At 43.0% G+C, this 17,132-nt stretch overlaps 1 protein-coding gene and 1 pseudogene across 4 annotated transcripts in view; both read right to left on the bottom strand.

The window, feature by feature from the left end:
• Positions 1 to 10,899, bottom strand: part of ERO1B (endoplasmic reticulum oxidoreductase 1 beta) — a 68,282-nt gene extending 57,383 nt beyond the window's left edge. For all 4 annotated transcript variants that reach the window (XR_003730345.2, XR_013416001.1, XM_015126968.3 and 1 more), the window contains exon 1: positions 10,625 to 10,899. Coding sequence is in view for 2 of the 4 variants with exons in the window: in XM_015126968.3 (XP_014982454.1) it covers positions 10,625 to 10,726 (102 nt within the window). In the remaining 2 variants the exon portion in view is untranslated. The remainder of the gene's footprint in view (positions 1 to 10,624) is intronic.
• A 2,296-nt stretch (positions 10,900 to 13,195) lies between these two features.
• Positions 13,196 to 15,948, bottom strand: LOC100423403 (peptidyl-prolyl cis-trans isomerase FKBP3-like; annotated as a pseudogene).
• Between the last annotated feature and the right edge of the window lie 1,184 nt (positions 15,949 to 17,132).

Below are 17,132 nucleotides of genomic sequence, written 5' to 3'. Positions count from 1 at the left end.
AACAGAGTTAGGGCTATATTATCTTGAGATAAGTGATCATTATCAGAATTTTGGCTCTAGAGTTATATTTATTTTGCTGTCCGACTCACTAGGATCCTATCACTAACTCCCAAATTTCATTCCATTGCTCTCACTTACTACTTACAAGACAGCGAGTTCTATTTTTTTCTTTCCGCTCCCCCGCAGTCTGAAATATGTTTGTAAAGACTTCAAATGCTAGCCCCTAAACAGGAAAAAAATACAAACCAAAAAGCTCTCTAGGTTTTAAAAATATTTTATCTACTGATATATATATAATATATACATATAATTATATATATATAATTAAATAACGAAGTAAATACTGCCAGTATCCTTTAAGCTCCTCTTTAATTACATCTATCTCCCTTTCCCTAAAGGCAGAAATAAATCGTTTTTGTTATCAATTTTTCTTTTTCTGGTAATGCATCCCTAAACAATACGCTTGAGTTTTTTTATTTCTTATAAATTTTTCTTAAATTGTTGACTTTATAAAGCACCATATTTTACTTCTTTAAAACATTTTAATTGTGGTAGGGGATGGGTTCACAAAGTTGACATGTACATATTTATAACCTTTAAAAGACTACTGAGACAGAAACCTGTGTGTCACTAAAAGCTTCTAAATACTGCCAGTATCATATTAAAAAGTAAAACAGAAAAACAGATGTTGGCAAGGATGTGGAAAAAAGGGAATGCTTATATACTGTTAGTGGGACTGTAAATTAGTTCAACACCTATGAAAAACAATATGGAGATTTATCAAAGAACTAAAAGTAGAACCATCATTTGACCCGGCAATCCCACTACCGGGTATCTACCCAAAGGATATCATTATATCAAAAAGACACCTGCACTTGAATGTTTATCATTGCACTATTCATAGTAGTGAAGTCAGGCAATCATCATGTAGGCAAGTGCCCATCAACGGTGGATGGAATAAAGAAAATGTGGTCCATGTACACCACGGAATACCAAGTAGCCATTAAAAAAAAAGAAATCATGTCCTTTGCAGCAACATGGATGCAGCTGGAGGCCATTACCCTAAGTGAATTAATGCAAAAGCAGAAAATCAAATACTGCATGTTCTCGCTTATAAGTGGGAGCGAACAGTGAGTATACACGAACACAAGGAAGGAAACAACACTGGGGACCCCAAAAGGTGAGGAGGGAGGGGGACAAGAGCTGAAAAATTCCCTATACCCATATAACAAACCTGCACAAGTACCCCCTGAATCTTAGGAAAAAAATAAAAAATAGAAATAAACAGTGCCAGTATCCTTTAAGCTCCTCTTTAATTACATCTACCTCCCTCTCCGTAAAGGTAGAAATAAATCTTATTTTTGTTATCAACTTTTCCTTTTCTGGTAATGCATCCCTAAACAATATGCTTGAGGTTTTCGGCCCCCGTTTCTGAACTTTAATGTTAATGGAATCTAATGTGTGAATTTTTCTGGGATGTGCCTCTTTGGCTAACACTTTATTATGGCATCTCTGATGATGAAGTCTGTAGTACCTCATTCATTTTCCCTGTTGCAAGTGTTACATTTTATTAGAATATCATAATTTCTCCATTCTACTCTTGATGCATACAGTAGACAGAATGCCCCACCCCCAAGATGTCCCTAATTCCTGAAATATGCAAATATATTATTTTTACATGGCAAAGGGGACTTGAAAGATGAGATGAATTTAAGGATCTTGAGATGGGAAGACTATAGTGGATTATTCAGGTGAAACGAGTGTAGTTCCAAAGTTCTTCATGAGAGAGGAAGGCGGGAGTGCCAGAGTCAGAGAGGAACTGGAAAATGCCATACTTCTGGCTCTGAAGACGAAGGAATAAAGAGGCCATAAGCCAAAAATCACAACAATATCTAGAAGCTTGAAAAGGAGCCTCCAGAAGGAAATGCAACCTTGCTGACATCTTGATTTTAACCCTGTAAATCCCATTTTCAGAATTCTGGCCCCCAGAACCACAGCATAATAAATTTATGTTGTTTTAAGTCATTATATTTGTGGCAATTTGTCACAACAGCAATAGAAAATTACCACAATCCATATTTAGATTGTTTTCAGATTTGGCTAAAGAACATTGCTACACAAACGGTTTTGGACACATATTCTGGTATAAAAACACATGCAAGAGTTTCTCCAGGTTGGGCCAGGCACAATGACTCACACCTGTAATCTTAGCACTTTGGGAGGTGGACACAGGAGAACTGAGACCAGCCTGGGCAACATGGCGAAATCCTGTCTCTATAAAATTACGAAAATTAGCCGGGTCTGATGGTGAGCATCTACAGTCACAGCTACTCAAGAGGCTGAGGTGGGAGGATTACCTGAACCCAGGGGATCGAGGTTGCAGTGACCCAAAATCACACCACTGCACTCCAGCCTGGGGAAAAGAGCCAGACCTTGTCTCAAAAGAAAAAAAAAAAAAGAGTTTCTCCAGGTTATATGCTTAGGAATGGAACTGCTGTAAGTATATGTTCAGCTTTTTCAGGAAATGGCAAAATGATTTCCAAAACAGTTGTACCAATTTACCAGCCCCCCAACAATGAATGGGAGTTACTGTTGAGCCATATCCTCACAATTTTTTTTTTTTTTTGAGACAGAGTCTCCCTTTGTCACCCCAAGCAAGAGTGCAGGGTCTCAGTCTTGGCTCACTGCAACCTCCACTTCCTGGGTTCAAGTGATTCTCGTGCCTCAGCCTTCCGAGTAGCTGGGACTACAGGCACATGCCACCATGCTCAGCTAATTTTTGTATTTTTAGTAGACATGAGTTTCACCATGTTGGCCAGGCTGGTCTCAAACTCCTGGCCTCCAGTGATTAGCCTGCCTCGGCCTCCCAAAGTGCTGGGATTATACGTGTGAGCCACTGTGCCAGCCCATATCCTCAGTAATATTTAACATTAATCAATGCTTTAATTTTTGCCAATCTATTTAGCATGAAAAGTTATCTTTTTTCTTATTTGCACGAATAAGGTACAACGTTCATATGTTTTACAAGACATTTATATTTCTTCTTGTGTAAAATGTCTATTTATATCTTTGATTCACTTTTCTGTTATCTTCTTCATACTGATCTGCAGAAATCAATACTGCTTCTTCCCTATTCTATTATTTTAGAACTCCAATTAGACATATTAGACATTCTCACTCTATTCTCCAGGTATCTTAAGTTCTCTTTAATATTTATTGTCCCATTGTCTCTCTAGATTTCATTCTGAATAATTTATTTGCATCTATCTTCCATTCACTTATTCATTAATTCAGCCTATTTACTGAGGCCCAACATAACATTTGCACTGTTTTAAGTGCTGGAGATATAAAATTAGAAGAAAAAAAAAAAAAAAAAAAAACAGACAAAAATCTCTGCCCTCAAGGAGTTTACATTCTCATAGGGAAAAGGGGGTGCAAAATGAATGAACAAGTACAGAATGTCAGATGGTAATAAAGTGATATAGAAGAAACCTAGGGACTGGAAACAGACTGCAGAACGGGGGCTGCTAACCATTTAAAACGGGACAGTTACAGAAGGTGTCAGTGACATTTTGGCGAGGATTAAGACATGCAGGAATGGCGGGGACAGCATTCCAGGCACTGGGAGTGAGTGCAAAGATCCTAAGCAGTAAGCTTGTCCCGTGTTTGTGAGGAATAAGGAGGACTATGCAATAGGCAAGAAGGAGAATTAGACCACTGTAAGATTTTAGCTTTTACTGAATCTGAGTTATTTTATCACACCAACCGATTCTCTAACTCTGAGACCAAGTGGGTGGTGTCCAATAATTCAATTCTGACACTATCCACCATCAGTGCAGACCCACAAATTAAGGGCTGAGTCCCACAAGATGGCCCCACTCCTGACACAAATCTCAGGTCCTGAGCCACTTGTTCTTCTGACTGGCTATCAGTTGGGGGTTCCTAGCACTTCCATTGCAGGTTTGATAATTTGCCAGAATGGCTCACAGAACTCAGAAAGACACTTTACTTACAGTTACCAATTATTATAAAGGATACAATTCAGTAACAACCAAATGGAAGAGATGCATTGGGCAAGCTACTAAGGCAGAGGGATGTGCAGAGCCTCCCTGCCCTCTCTCAACATGCCACCCTCCCAATAATTCAAGGTGTTCCCCACCCAGAAACTCATCAAATCTAGTTGTTCAAGAGTTCTTACAGAGCTAATCTCCAGCACCCACCTCTCCCCTTCCTGGAGGTTGGTGGGGCTAAAAGTTTCAATTTTCTAATCACTTGGGTTCTCGTGGTGACCAGCCCCCCATCCTGAAGCTATGTAGGGTCCCTGTCTTAAGTCATTCATTACTATAAACACAAGTGTGATTGAAAGGGGCTCATTATGAGTAACAAAAGGCACTCCTATGACTCAAGAAATTCCAAGGGTTTTAAAGGGCTTTGTGTCAGGAATCAGAAATAAAGACCAAATATATTTTTGGATTACACCATGTGAGACAGGAAGCAATTGGGGAGTTTTAAGCAAAGGGTGACAGGAATTTGGTGAGGATAGAAGGTTTCTCTTTTAGATTTGTATGCTCAGGGACATTTAAGACAAGAGACATGTCAGATAAAGTGACACTTTAGCAGAAATCTAACAGCAAATCACATGAATACACGAGAAAAGACGGTGCTAGGTAGAAGAAACAGTACAAGGCTTTGAGGCAAGAACGTATCTGCCGTGTTTAAGAACAGGGAGGCCAATTTGGCTGGAGCTCATGTATAAGGCCCGGGGGGAGGCAGGTTGGGGAAGACTGTGGAAAAAGCAGATATGGGGGAAAAGATCAGAAATGTGGTTTCTATATCAAGTTTGAGATATCAATCATCCAAGAGGAGATGTTGAAAAAGAAGTTGGATACATAGATCTAGAGCTGAGAATCCTAGTCTTGGAGACTAACACTGAGAGTCCACTGTACATCTGGTATTTAAAGCTAAGAGACCAGAAGAGATGACTAAGATAATGAGAAGAAAGAGTACAAGATTTGAACCCCGAGGTTCAAACGATTAGTAGTCAAGGGCAGGGGAGGAACAAAGAAAAAATGCTAAGACAGACTGGTCCACTAGACAGGAAGACAACCAGAAAAGTTTAATATCCAGGATGTCAGAATAAAAATTATTTTAAGGAGATTGAGTGATGAGTTGTGAAAAAATGCTGTCACTTGGTAAAGCTGAGATTTAAGAGCCAACCATTGGTCTTAGCAACAAGGAAGATATTGGTGACCTTGCCAGGAGCAGTTTCAGAGGTGTGGTAGGAGCAAAAGTCCGATTAGAAAGGGCTGAAAAATAGAAGAACCAGCATAGTAAGAATAAATTAAATCTAACTCTTGAATTTTTCTAGAGGGAACAGAAAAAATAGGCAAAGGCAGAGGGAATATGTGGATCAAAAGATAACTTTAAAACAGTAAAATTAGCAGTATGTTTTATGATGTATAGTCCGGCTTTATCTCTTCACCCAAATCTCATGTCAAATTATAATCCCCAGTGTTGGAGAGGAGCCTGGTAGGTGTTTGAATCATGGGGGTGGACTTCCCTCTTTCTGTTCTCCCGATAGTGAGTTCACATGAGATCTGGTTGTTTAAAAGGGTGCAGCACTTCCCCGATTGTAAGTTTCCTGAGGCCTCCCCAGCCATGCTTCCCGTACAGCTGTGAGTCAATTAAATCTCTTTTCTTTAAAAATTACCCAGTCTCAGGTAATTCTTTATAGCAATACAAGAATGGACTAAGCCAGGCACAGTGGCTCACGCCTGTAATCCCAGCACTCTGGGAGGTCAAGGCAGGCAGATCACTTGAGGTTAGGAATTTGAGACCCGCTTGACCAACATGGCAAAACCCCATCTCTACTAAAAATACAAAAATTAGCCGGGCATTGTGGCTGGAGCTTGTAATCCCAGCTACTCGGGAGGCTGAGGCATAAGAACTGCTTGAACCTGGGAGGCAGAGGTTGCAGTGAGCTGAGATTGAGCCACTGCTCTCCAGCATGGGTGACAGAGCGAGACTCTACTCCAGGAAACAACAACAAAAAAAGAATGGACTAATACATGATGACAGTAAAATTCCATTTGAGAAGGACAAACTGATGATCCAGGAAAGAAAGAGAAGATTACTAGAGCCATGTCCCTGAGTGGGAAAGAAAGAATGAGACCTCACATGCAAGTGAAGGGACTGCCTTTGATAAAAGCACACAGTTCATCAATGGTAACCAACAGGAAGTCAAAATACGTGGGTACAGAGACTAGTAAATGGATAGATGTCAGTTACTCTATGGAATTTCTCTTCTGATTGTTCCAATTTTAGTAAGGTATGAACTGAGAGTAAGGATAGATGAAAAGGTGATGGGGGATTAAGGAGAAAGAAAAAAGACATGAAATGGTTGTCTAATTCAATAATCATTTCTTCAGCTGGATATGATCAGCTATTTAATCCATCCATTGAGTTTTAAAATTCAGTTCTAGAACTTCTAATTCATTACTATTAAAATCTTTTTGGCCATTCTTTAAAATCTTTTTTCCCTTTTATACTTCAAGTTTCTTTTTATTTGAACACATTAAACATAGTGATACTACATTATCTATCTGATAATTTCAGAACCTAAGGTCATTATGTGTTTGTTTCTGTTGTCTGTGTCTAATATCTGATTCATGGTGCCCTGTTTCCTTGTGTTTTGTGATATTTTACTGCTAGCTGTTTAGTCTTCTTGGCACTTTATCTTCAATAATTTTTCAAGGTTTGAGTTAAAAATAAATTCCTCCAGATGTGATGGATATTTGCTTTTATTAGTAACCTGAGGCATACAAATGTGGGACTGCTATGAATTTTCCAAGCATAAATATTTGGCTTGCAAACCTGCGTGAGGACTGACTCATGGTAACAAATTCTCAGTTTCTTCCCCACTTCTCCTAGCAAGTTTCTTTGCATTCCCCTTACTTAGAATGGGTTTCATTTCTCATTTACCCTTATATTGAGGATGTAATTGTTTGAAGTGCAGGCTCCAAACAGCTACCTCCTCAATATAAGGGTAAATGAGAAATGAATTTTGGTGGAGCCTCCTATTAGTTTCCTCTCACTGGGCAGACACGGGGCTATTTCTTGCCCACTCCACTCCATGCAACTGTTAAAGTAGCTCAAGATCTTTAGGGTTCAGGAGAAGCTCTCAGAGTAACGGACTGGTATAGCACTATTTGAGTTCTAAGTTTCTGGCTTTTCATTTATTGAGGGGTTCTGTGTATTCCTTAATTTTACACCACCTCAGAAATGCATTCAGAATCTAATTGAAATTACTTTTGAAAGGAAGATTGTTCTATCACTTGTATGCACTATGCCTTTAGCTTCCAGTGCTTCACCATAGTACAAAGTATATTTACATTTCATTTATAAGATAATGGGGCATGAGATATCCAAACGCGTATCCTTTTGTGTGCTCAAAAATATTTTTCTGCTTTTATTTTGGAAAGAGATAACATTTAAAATATGTATCTCCTTAAATGACTGATTTCTTGTAAACAGAGATAGTTTTCAAAAATTCTAATTCTTCCCTTTATCAGTTAGTTTTCTACCAATTTATTATATGGATGAAGTCAAAGAACTGGCTGAATTCCACTTTTTGATTTTCCTGTTTTCCTTCGGCTTTTCTATACTAGAGAGAATTGAAAATACCAACATACTGTATAGACCAGAAGGGGTTCCACATTATGGCTCCACTGTAATGTCACTCGCTCATTTAAGACATTTACGTGCCGGGCGCGGTGGCTCAAGCCTGTAATCCCAGCACTTTGGGAGGCCGAGACGGGCGGATCACGAGGTCAGGAAATCGAGACCATCCTGGCTAACACGGTGAAACCCCGTCTCTACTAAAAAATACAAAAAACTAGCCGGGCGAGGTGGCGGGCACCTGTAGTCCCAGCTACTCCAGAGGCTGAGGCAGGAGAATGGCAGGAACCCGGGAGGCGGAGCTTGCAGTGAGCTGAGATCAGGCCACTGCACTCCAGTCTGGGCGACAGAGCCAGACTCCGTCTCAAAAAAAAAAAAAAAAGACATTTACGTTTCTTGAACTTCAGTTATCTCAATGGTCCCATTTCGGAGAGATGTATCAAATAAAATGAGATAATCTGTAACCATTTTACAGATTAAAGTACTATCTAAAAGATGATCAGGCCAGGCGTGGTGACTCACGCCTGTAATTCCAGCACTTTGGGAGGCCAAGGCGGGTGGATTACCTGAGGTCAGGAGTTCGAGACCAGCCTGGCCAATGTGGTGAAACCCCATCTCTACTAAAAAATAAAAAATTAGCCACGTGTGGTGGCACACGCCTGTAGTCCCAGCTACTTGGAAGGCTGAGACAGGAGAATCACTTGAACCCGGGAGGTGGAGGCTTCAGTGAGCCAAGATGGTGCCACCGCACTCCAGTCTAGGTGACACAGAGCAAGATTCCGACTCAAAAAAAAAAAAAAAAAAAGAGCAAAACAGTACAGTAGAAAGTACTGTTGGTGGCCTTGGCGCGGTGGCTCATGCCTGTAATCCCGGCACTTTAGGAGGCCGAGACAGGCGGATCACCTGAGGTCAGGAGTTCGAGACCAGCCTGGCCAACATGGCAAAACCCCATCACTACTAAACAAACAAACAAACAAAAATACAAAAATTAGCCAGGTGGGGTGGCAAGCACCTGTTATCCCAGCTACTTGGGAAGCTGAGGCAGGGAGAATTGCTTGAACCCGCGAGGCAGAGGTTGCAGTGAGCCAACACATGCCACTGCACTCCAGCCTAGCCAACAGAGCGAGACATTGTCTCAAAAAATAAAGAAAAAAAGAAAGAAAGTACAGCTGGCAACAAAAAACAAATATATTCACTTGGAAGACTGTTGGCACAATGCTACTTCAAATATTCACAAATCTTTAACTGTTGAACTATATTTATATTCATTTGAATATAATGAAATTAAAAGTACAGGGGCAGGCCAGGCACAGTGGCTCATACCTGTAAGCCCAGCACCTGGGAAGCCAAAGTAAGAAACTTGCTGGAGGCCAGGAGTTGAAGATCAGCCCTACAACATAGTAAGTCCCCATCTCTATGCAAAAATTTTAAAAATACAGGTGAAATTATAAAACATTAGTTACACATAATTAGTGGTAAATGAAAAAATCTAAAATGAAGTTTCTAGATAAGCATAAATTAATATATGCTATATAAAAAGAGAAAATGGGAAATCTCATTTTAGAAAAATATCTAATTGTAAATTTCACTCAGAAACTAGTGACTAGAAAATAATTTTGCCAAAGACAATTTGGAAAATGTACTTTCGTAAGTCTGCCCAGACTACCACTATCTATTCTATTTCAGTGTTTTCCAAGTGAGGTCCAAGAGGTAATCAAAAGATAACTTTGCTACAGTTACTGTACTTGCAATGTTTGTTTAAAATGCTGTTATCTGGGCCACATTCCAGATCCATTCAATCAATAATCTGGAGGCCGGAGAATCTGCATTTTAACATGTTCCCCAACACCAAAAAGTCTGCCCCTTTTATTTTTATGGTTCACAGACACAAATGGACCATTCAGGCACTCTGGGATTTAGTGCAGGGTACCATAAAACCATGAAATAAAGTGACTCAATTCAGAAAAACATGTTTTCACGGTTACACTCATAGTCAACCTTCAATTTTTCTTAGATGAGCACTAATTGCTTCAAATGACATCTCCCCCTCATTATCAGGCCCCCTGAGACTTTCGTTTTATTTTTTTGGCCCTTGCAGCAGGTGCAGACAACAGGCAGCAGCACCTGGCAATCAATTCAAATTCTACTGAATAGAAGCAAACACCTCTCTGAAGGCGAAAGGATCTGGTCAGCTAAGCCTCGGATTTCTAGCACATTGAGAACACTTGTAATCATCTCTTCACATCACCAGCCAGCCAGCACCTCACGACTGCCTGAGCCAGAGCCTCCATCCACGAGCCACAACGCCAGACTCAGACCCCCCAGTCTCGTACTGGGACTTAAGTGGCGATGCCACTTGGCAGACACAGCTCAGCTGGGTAAAAACAAAGCAATCTTGAGCAAGGGAAGGTGCTCGAGGAAGGGTAAAAGCCCAGAAAGCTCTAGTCCGAAAGTTCAAGTGAGTGAAGTCTTGTCCCCTCCCAATTCCTCTGAGCCTGGCGGGGCCTCGGGGGTCTGCGGAGTGCCCCCTACTCTCAGTCTCCCTCCCTCGCTAACTCCTGAAGGGAAGGACGACACCGTTTCTCTAGGCGCTCGACCCCTTCGCAAGACAGCCGAGGGGGTTCATGCCCGTCTCATCTCCCGCCACACTCCCAGCCGCTTAAAACATCGAGAGGAAAAAACGAAAACAGCTCAGGGGACCGTCACCATCTTCCTCTTTTGACTGCCATTACCCGGAGTGTCGTCGTCCCCCCGCCCTGCGGGCGGTTCGCAGATGTTTCCCGCACTGGACGGTCAGGTCTCTGCTCCCCGGGTTTTCTGCTCACCAGAAATCACCTCTGTTCCGGCCCGGCCCGGCCTGGCCCTCCCCGCACCACAGCCACGGCCCGTGTGTAGCGGCCGCGGGTGTTCGGCCGGGGGTTCCCGGCCCGCCATCACTCGGGCTTACCTGCGCCTCGACGACACTCCGGAGGAAGCTCAGGGTGACCAGTAGCTGCACCGCGGCCGCTGCCCCCTGCCCAGCGCCTGCCCGGCGGACCCCTTGGCTCATGCTGATCTCTCCCCACGCCGCTGCCAGCCGGGTCCCTCGGGGCCGGGGAACGGCGGGCGGCCCGGGCGACGACCCAAGGGGACGGTTCCCAGCGGCCGAGCGGCTCCAGGATCAGAGGTTTGCACGCCGGTCCAGAGGCGGGAGACTCTCCGAAATACCCGGCAGCTGCGAGTGAGGCAGGAAAGGCAAGCTCCCCTACATCATCCCCCAGACGGCCCCGCCCCCAGCTCGCTCGGCTCATCGGCCACGCCCCCCGAGCGCGGGGCCTTGTGGGAGTTGTGGTCCTGGGAGGCCGCTTAGGCGCTGCGGCAGGAAGGCGGAGCCGACAAACTAGAGGACTCGGGAACTACAACTGCGAAAGCCGCTCCGCCTCCCCGAGGCCTCGGACTCCACGGCGGCCAATGAGGCGGGACCACGCGGGCCTCCAAAACACCCGGAGGTGCGGGCGGGGGAAGAGGGGCGACCTCTTCTCCGGGAAACCAGGCTGGGGACCTCCCTGCGTCGGTCCGTGCTGTGGCTCCCGCCAGGCTCCAGGATTCACCCAGTATGCGGGAGAGTTAGGAACTAACGGTGCGGGATCTTTGACTTTCGGTCTGAAGCGTATTCTTTGTCTCATCATTTTCCTGTAGCCTGACATCTGCTGTGGGTGCCTATGTAAGCCACCTGTGACTTGTAGAGGTGGCTTCGGCTTTTTTTTAATTTCATGCACCCTAGATGTGGATGTCATGTCCTGCCCTGCCCCCGCCCGACTCCTAGATTGACACGTGCAAGTATAACACATGCTGAAGAATGAAGACAAACCGAAAGGTTTATGATGAAATATGGGGATGGGGTAAAACAGAAAAACTTAGAGTGACATAGTTTGGGCGCAGATCCCAACTCTAAAACATTCTAGTTAGTTATTGGGCCTTAATTCCCACCCCATATCTTGTTCTAGGGCTACATAAGATTAGATGCAGAAAAACCTGAGTATAGTGCCTAGCACCTAGGAAGTACTCAATAAATGGTAACTGCTATTAGTTTTATTAATGTCTTTGATTTCTACAAAACGAATAATACATCTCCCTTGTGTTTATGTGGCAAGTATTAGTTTCTCATTGATGCTATAAGAAGCTATCACACATTTAGTTGCATACAACAAAAGAAATTCATTATCTTATAGTTCCGGAGATCAGGAGTCCAAAATGGACCTGTAGGGCTGTGTTGCTTTTGGAGGCTCTCGGGGACAATGTGTTTCCTTACCTTTTCCAGCTTCCAGAGGCCACCTGCATTTCCTGCCTCATGACCTCACATTATGGTCACATCTTCTTCACTCCTTCTGCTTCCCTCGTCACATGCCTTCTCTTGTGACCCTAGCTCTTCTGTCTCTCTTGTATAAGGACCCTTGTGATTACATTGGTTACAGACCATCCTATCTCAAAATCCTTAACTTAATCACATCTGCAAAGTCCCTTTTGCCATGTTGGATAATATATTCACAAGTTCCAGAGATTAGGATAAGGATCTATAAATAGAGGGCCATTAATTAGCCTACCACATAGTGGTTTATACCTTTCAGAACCAGCAGAGCATTAAACCAAATGCAGGGTCCTGGGGTTGCTGACTGCACAGATCACATGCCCATGAAGCCAGCCCTGCCTGTCCTTTTCCTCTCCAGCAACTCTTTCCCTTCTGCCTCCAAACTATCCAGATCTTCCCTAGTTTAAAAGCAAAAAAACGGGCTGGGTGCGGTGGCTCACACCTGTAATCCCAGAACTTTGTGAGGCTGAGGCGAGCGGATCACCTGAGGTCGGGAGTTCGAGACCAGCCTGACCAACATGGAGAAACCCTGTCTCTACTAAAAATACAAAATTAGCCAGGCAAGGTAGCACATGCCTGTAATCCCAGCTACTTGGGAGGCTGAGGCAGGAGATTGCTTTAACCCGGGAGGCGGAGGTTGCCGTGAGCTGAGATCATGCCATTGCACTCCAGCCTGGGCAACAAAACAGAAACTCTGTCTCCAAAAAAAAAAAATTGTTGCTTGGTTTTTCCAGCGACTTTTCCATGTCTCCTTTTCTCTTCCAAACCTATACTTCCTATCTGCTCGCTGCCTTCTTCCCTTCATATAAATCTGCTTTTGATAAGAGAAATTTTTTATCAAGTTTGGTAGACTTTTTTAAAGATTCCTTGTCTGTGCTGCATTTGATGTTGTCAATAACACATACTTCCTGGGATTTTGTTATGCAAAACTTTTTTTTAAATTGTGGGTTATAAATTTTCCTATTATAAAATCTCAGGTTCTTTAAGGACTCTCTAGTGCCTGGATATCAGAGGCAGAATTCATGGCCTTCCAGAGGCTTGAAATATTTGTTATTAAAGAACAAAGGAAGAAAGTGGTTCGGGGGTGGAGTGAAAAAAGAAAGAGAGAGAGACAAAATGGACAGGGAACTGTAATGCAGACAGGGGTCAGATAGCTTCTGTCCTCTTAGTTACAGAATCCAGAAAGTCACAGCAACAAACCTCCCCGTTTGCTTGTTTTCAGCTCAGAAGCCGGACACATAACTTCAAGGGACAAATGAGATTTTTCTTGGCGAGTGAAATTGGAAATAGCAGGTATTTGTCATGAGATATCAGTGTACCAAGGTTCACTTAGAGTGGTGCCTGTCATGATCTGTTTTAGTGTTCATTGTTATGAGTGCTATGCCGGGGTTGTTCCTTTGTGAACAGGCAGCCCTCCTCTTTGTTCTCTCATTCTGGCTGATTTACCTCTGCTTTCCCTAAAATCAGCTACACTGAAACTGGCATTGTGAGAGGCCGCGGCGATGTGCTATCACCCATGCTTCCTGCAGATGATGTTCTGTTAGAACCTTCTCATTCCTAAGGCTGTGGTTAGAAGTTGAAACAGGAAGAAAGTGCAGACAACTAAACCCCTTTGATTGCACGCCACAAAAATCAGCTCTAACTCTTAATTTTTTTGAAATAGTAAATGAAAAAAATGTCAAATTGCTTACAGTACTGAGGAAGATTTCACCACACACCTCTAGAAAGGTAAGTCCATTAGGACAGAATTCAGGGACTCTAAAGAGTACAACTCATGATTGAACAGTCTCTTCTAGGGCATTGCCATTATACTTATCGATTCCCATCGCTTTTAGTCTTCTGTCCCTCCTATCAAAATTCACATTCTTTCTGGAGTTTAGCTTGCAGGTAGAAGGTAGAATGTGAGCACCTTGATTCACAGTCCTACAGACCACAAGAAATGAGCCAGAGGTAGCTGCACAAACTACTACTTTCTTTTTCTTTTTCTTTTTTTTTTTTTTGAGACGGAGTCTGACTCTGTCACCCAGGCTGGAGTGCAGTGGTGTGATCTCACTGCAACCTCCACCTCCCAGATTCAAGTGATTCTCACGCCTCAGCCTCCAGGGGAGCTGGGATTACAGAAGTGTGTCACCACACCTGGCTAATTTTTGTACTTTTAATAGAGATGGGGTTTCACCATGTTGGCCAGGCTGGCCTCAAACAACTTTCTATTTTTAATAGAGGGGAAAGGGATGCTGATCAGACAAAGGCAACAGATGTCTCCTTCAGGATGTTGAGTTCTTATTGAGTACTGCATTCGAATTCACTTCCTTTGCCTCAGCTTGTATTCACACATTCATCACATTATCACAGATGTCTTTCCACGCCCCTCCCCCCAAGTATATATGTTTTTATTCCGCCATTTAGTTTACAACATGAGGTAAAAGGAAAAAGTTCTCCTTGACCAGTATTTTACACAGTTATAGTGTAAAACATTTTAGACTTCAGGGATTTATAAGGGATTACATTTCTGAAAAGTTGGGATCAGGTTAAACAAGTTTTGTTTTTTTTTTCTTGAGACGGAGTCTTGCTCTGTCACCCAGGCTGGAGTGCAATGGCACGATCTCAGCTCACTGCAACCTCTGCCTCCGGGGTTCAAGCAATTCTCCTTCCTCAGACTCCCGAGTAGCTGGGATTATAGGCATGCGCCACCACACCCAGCTAATTTTTTGTATTTTTACTAGAGATGGGGTTTCACCATGCTGGCTAGGCTGGTGTCAAACTCCTGACCTCGTGATTTGCCCACCTCAAACTACTTTTAACTGAATTTTCCAGGTGACTCTTCCCTTCCAATAGTAACAAACTCTAGTTAGTTACATAAGTTTCTTCAAGGCCAAGTTTTATCATCGTTGCTGATATCCTTAGAGCTGAAGCACTGCTATTTCAATCAGTATCCACCAATTCCACTTCAGAAACGAACTTTGCATTTGGTGGAATTTGGCATCAGGCTGCGCTTTCTTTCCATAAGCCCATTCTGCTTCACTCTTCGATTGAGGCTTATCTCTTTTACCCAGTCAAGAGTGCTTCATCCCATCCTGTGATAACTTTGCCACTTTGACCTTAAAACTTAAAGGCTTAGTATTTTCTTTTTTGAGTTTGTTTGAATGTTAGTATCAAAAACAGTCCCATCTTGTAGTGTTCCTGTATACCAGCCATGAACAACATCTCCCCATCTTCCAAAAAGGAGAAATGTTATTCACTGCTGTTCATTTCCCTTTTTTTTTTTTTTTTTTTTTTTGGAGATGGAGTCTCGCTCTTGTTGCCCAGGCTGGAGGCGGGAGTGCAGTGGCGCGATCTCAGCTCACCACAACCTCTACCTCCTGAGTTCAAGTGATTCTCGTGCCTCAGCCTTCCCGAGTAGCTGGGATTATAAACATGTGCCACCACACCCAGCAAATTTTGTATTTTTAGTAGAGACTGGATTTCTCTATGTTGGTCAGGCTGGTCTCGAACTCCCGACCTCAGGTGATCCGCCCGCCTCGGCCTCCCAAAGTGCTGGGATTTCAGGCATGAGCAAATGCGCCCCGCCTTATCTCCCTTTTTTAGAACAGATTTTGCATATCTTGGTGGACTCTCAGCCAGAGTCTCTTCAGACTTGGTTTCTTTGGGTTTATCTTCATTAAGCATCACATTTTTCACTTGCAAACACTTACCATATTGGTACCCTTGAAACACTCGGTTTCAAAAAGATGGTTATAGGCTGTAACCAAATGGTCCTTGTTAGCTGTCTTGCCCACATTTTTAATGTTTCCTAATAATTTATGTTCTGCAAGAAACGAATCTGAATTGTGGTCCTGCAGAAACTTGATAAAGTCCTTCTTGGGCAGGTGCTTACTGTGCAGCTGCTCCAGGGTTCACGCCTGCAGTGGAATGGCTGCTGCCATCTTCCCCCACTGCCTGTGCCTCACTGAGCCGGCCGGCTGCAGTTCCCACAGATGTCTTGATTGTGGTATACCAAAAAGCATGCATCGGGACACTGGCTGACCAGAAATGGCAACAGTATGCCTATCGTAGCTTATGTAATTTATGATTAACTATCATCAACCTGGTTAGATGAACCTAATTACCTGGAAGTGAGGTACAGGAAAACTGACCACATTTTTTGAATGGAAGAATTTATGAACCTCTTGTATTTCCTAATCTGAGATAGGGCAGGGCTAGCTATGTCAATCAGCATAACTCCCTCATTGTAAGCAATGATAATATGTAATTGATTTGGCCATGACAGTAGGTCACAGGGGTGTCCGAGAGAGAGAATACAGTCATGGGTTCTTACTTTTTGTTTCTGGCTGGGCCACTAAAGCCTATTAAGTTTAGCCTCAAGCTGCCTCCTTACATATATAATTTCAGCCGAAAGATATTTCTGTACATTATGAACTATAACAACTGGAAGTATAAACCAACGATAGCCCACACTTGTGCCAGTCACTAAGTTTTGGGCAAAGAAATGGAGCCAACTGTTTGAACCGTGTTCAAATAAGGCAAATACCAAGCTGTAACCAATCCAGTTGTTTCTGTACCTCACTTCCATTTCCTGCAGGTCACTTTCCTTTTGCTGTCCATAAATCTTCCACCACGTGGCTGCGGGGGAGTCTCTCTGAACCCGCTGTGATTCTGGGGGCCGCCCAATTCAGAAATAGTTCATTGCTCAGTTAAACTCTTTTAAATTTAATTCGGCTGAAGTTTTTCTTTTAACAAGCCCCTTCCTCATCTCTCTTTTCTGCTTATCACTAGAGACAGAAGCTAAAACTATGACTTCAGGCCGCTAAAAGCCTAAAACTAAACTAAAAACAACGACAGAAGAAGGCGGGTTGAACAAGCTTGAGAGGGACATAGATGGTCATTCCACTAGGGCCAGCCATGACTGTATTTCCTATGATTCTAAATGAAGCCAAACAGCCTCAACTATGGATGACCTCAGTGTGCTTTTCAAACGGATAGTGTCAAAATGACAGAGGAGTTAAGAAGAAACTACTTAGGCAGATAGTGAGGGTATGGGAGTCCTCAGTAAGGTTTTTCTTTTTAACGAAAAGCAGCCCCCAAATCATTTTCTAACAAAGAGCAGCGT

Source organism: Macaca mulatta, chromosome 1 (genome assembly GCF_049350105.2).
Source record: "Macaca mulatta isolate MMU2019108-1 chromosome 1, T2T-MMU8v2.0, whole genome shotgun sequence".
Taxonomy (NCBI): domain Eukaryota; kingdom Metazoa; phylum Chordata; class Mammalia; order Primates; family Cercopithecidae; genus Macaca; species Macaca mulatta.
The sequence above is the reverse complement of the archived record's forward strand: the minus strand, read 5'-3'. Positions and strand labels throughout refer to the sequence as shown.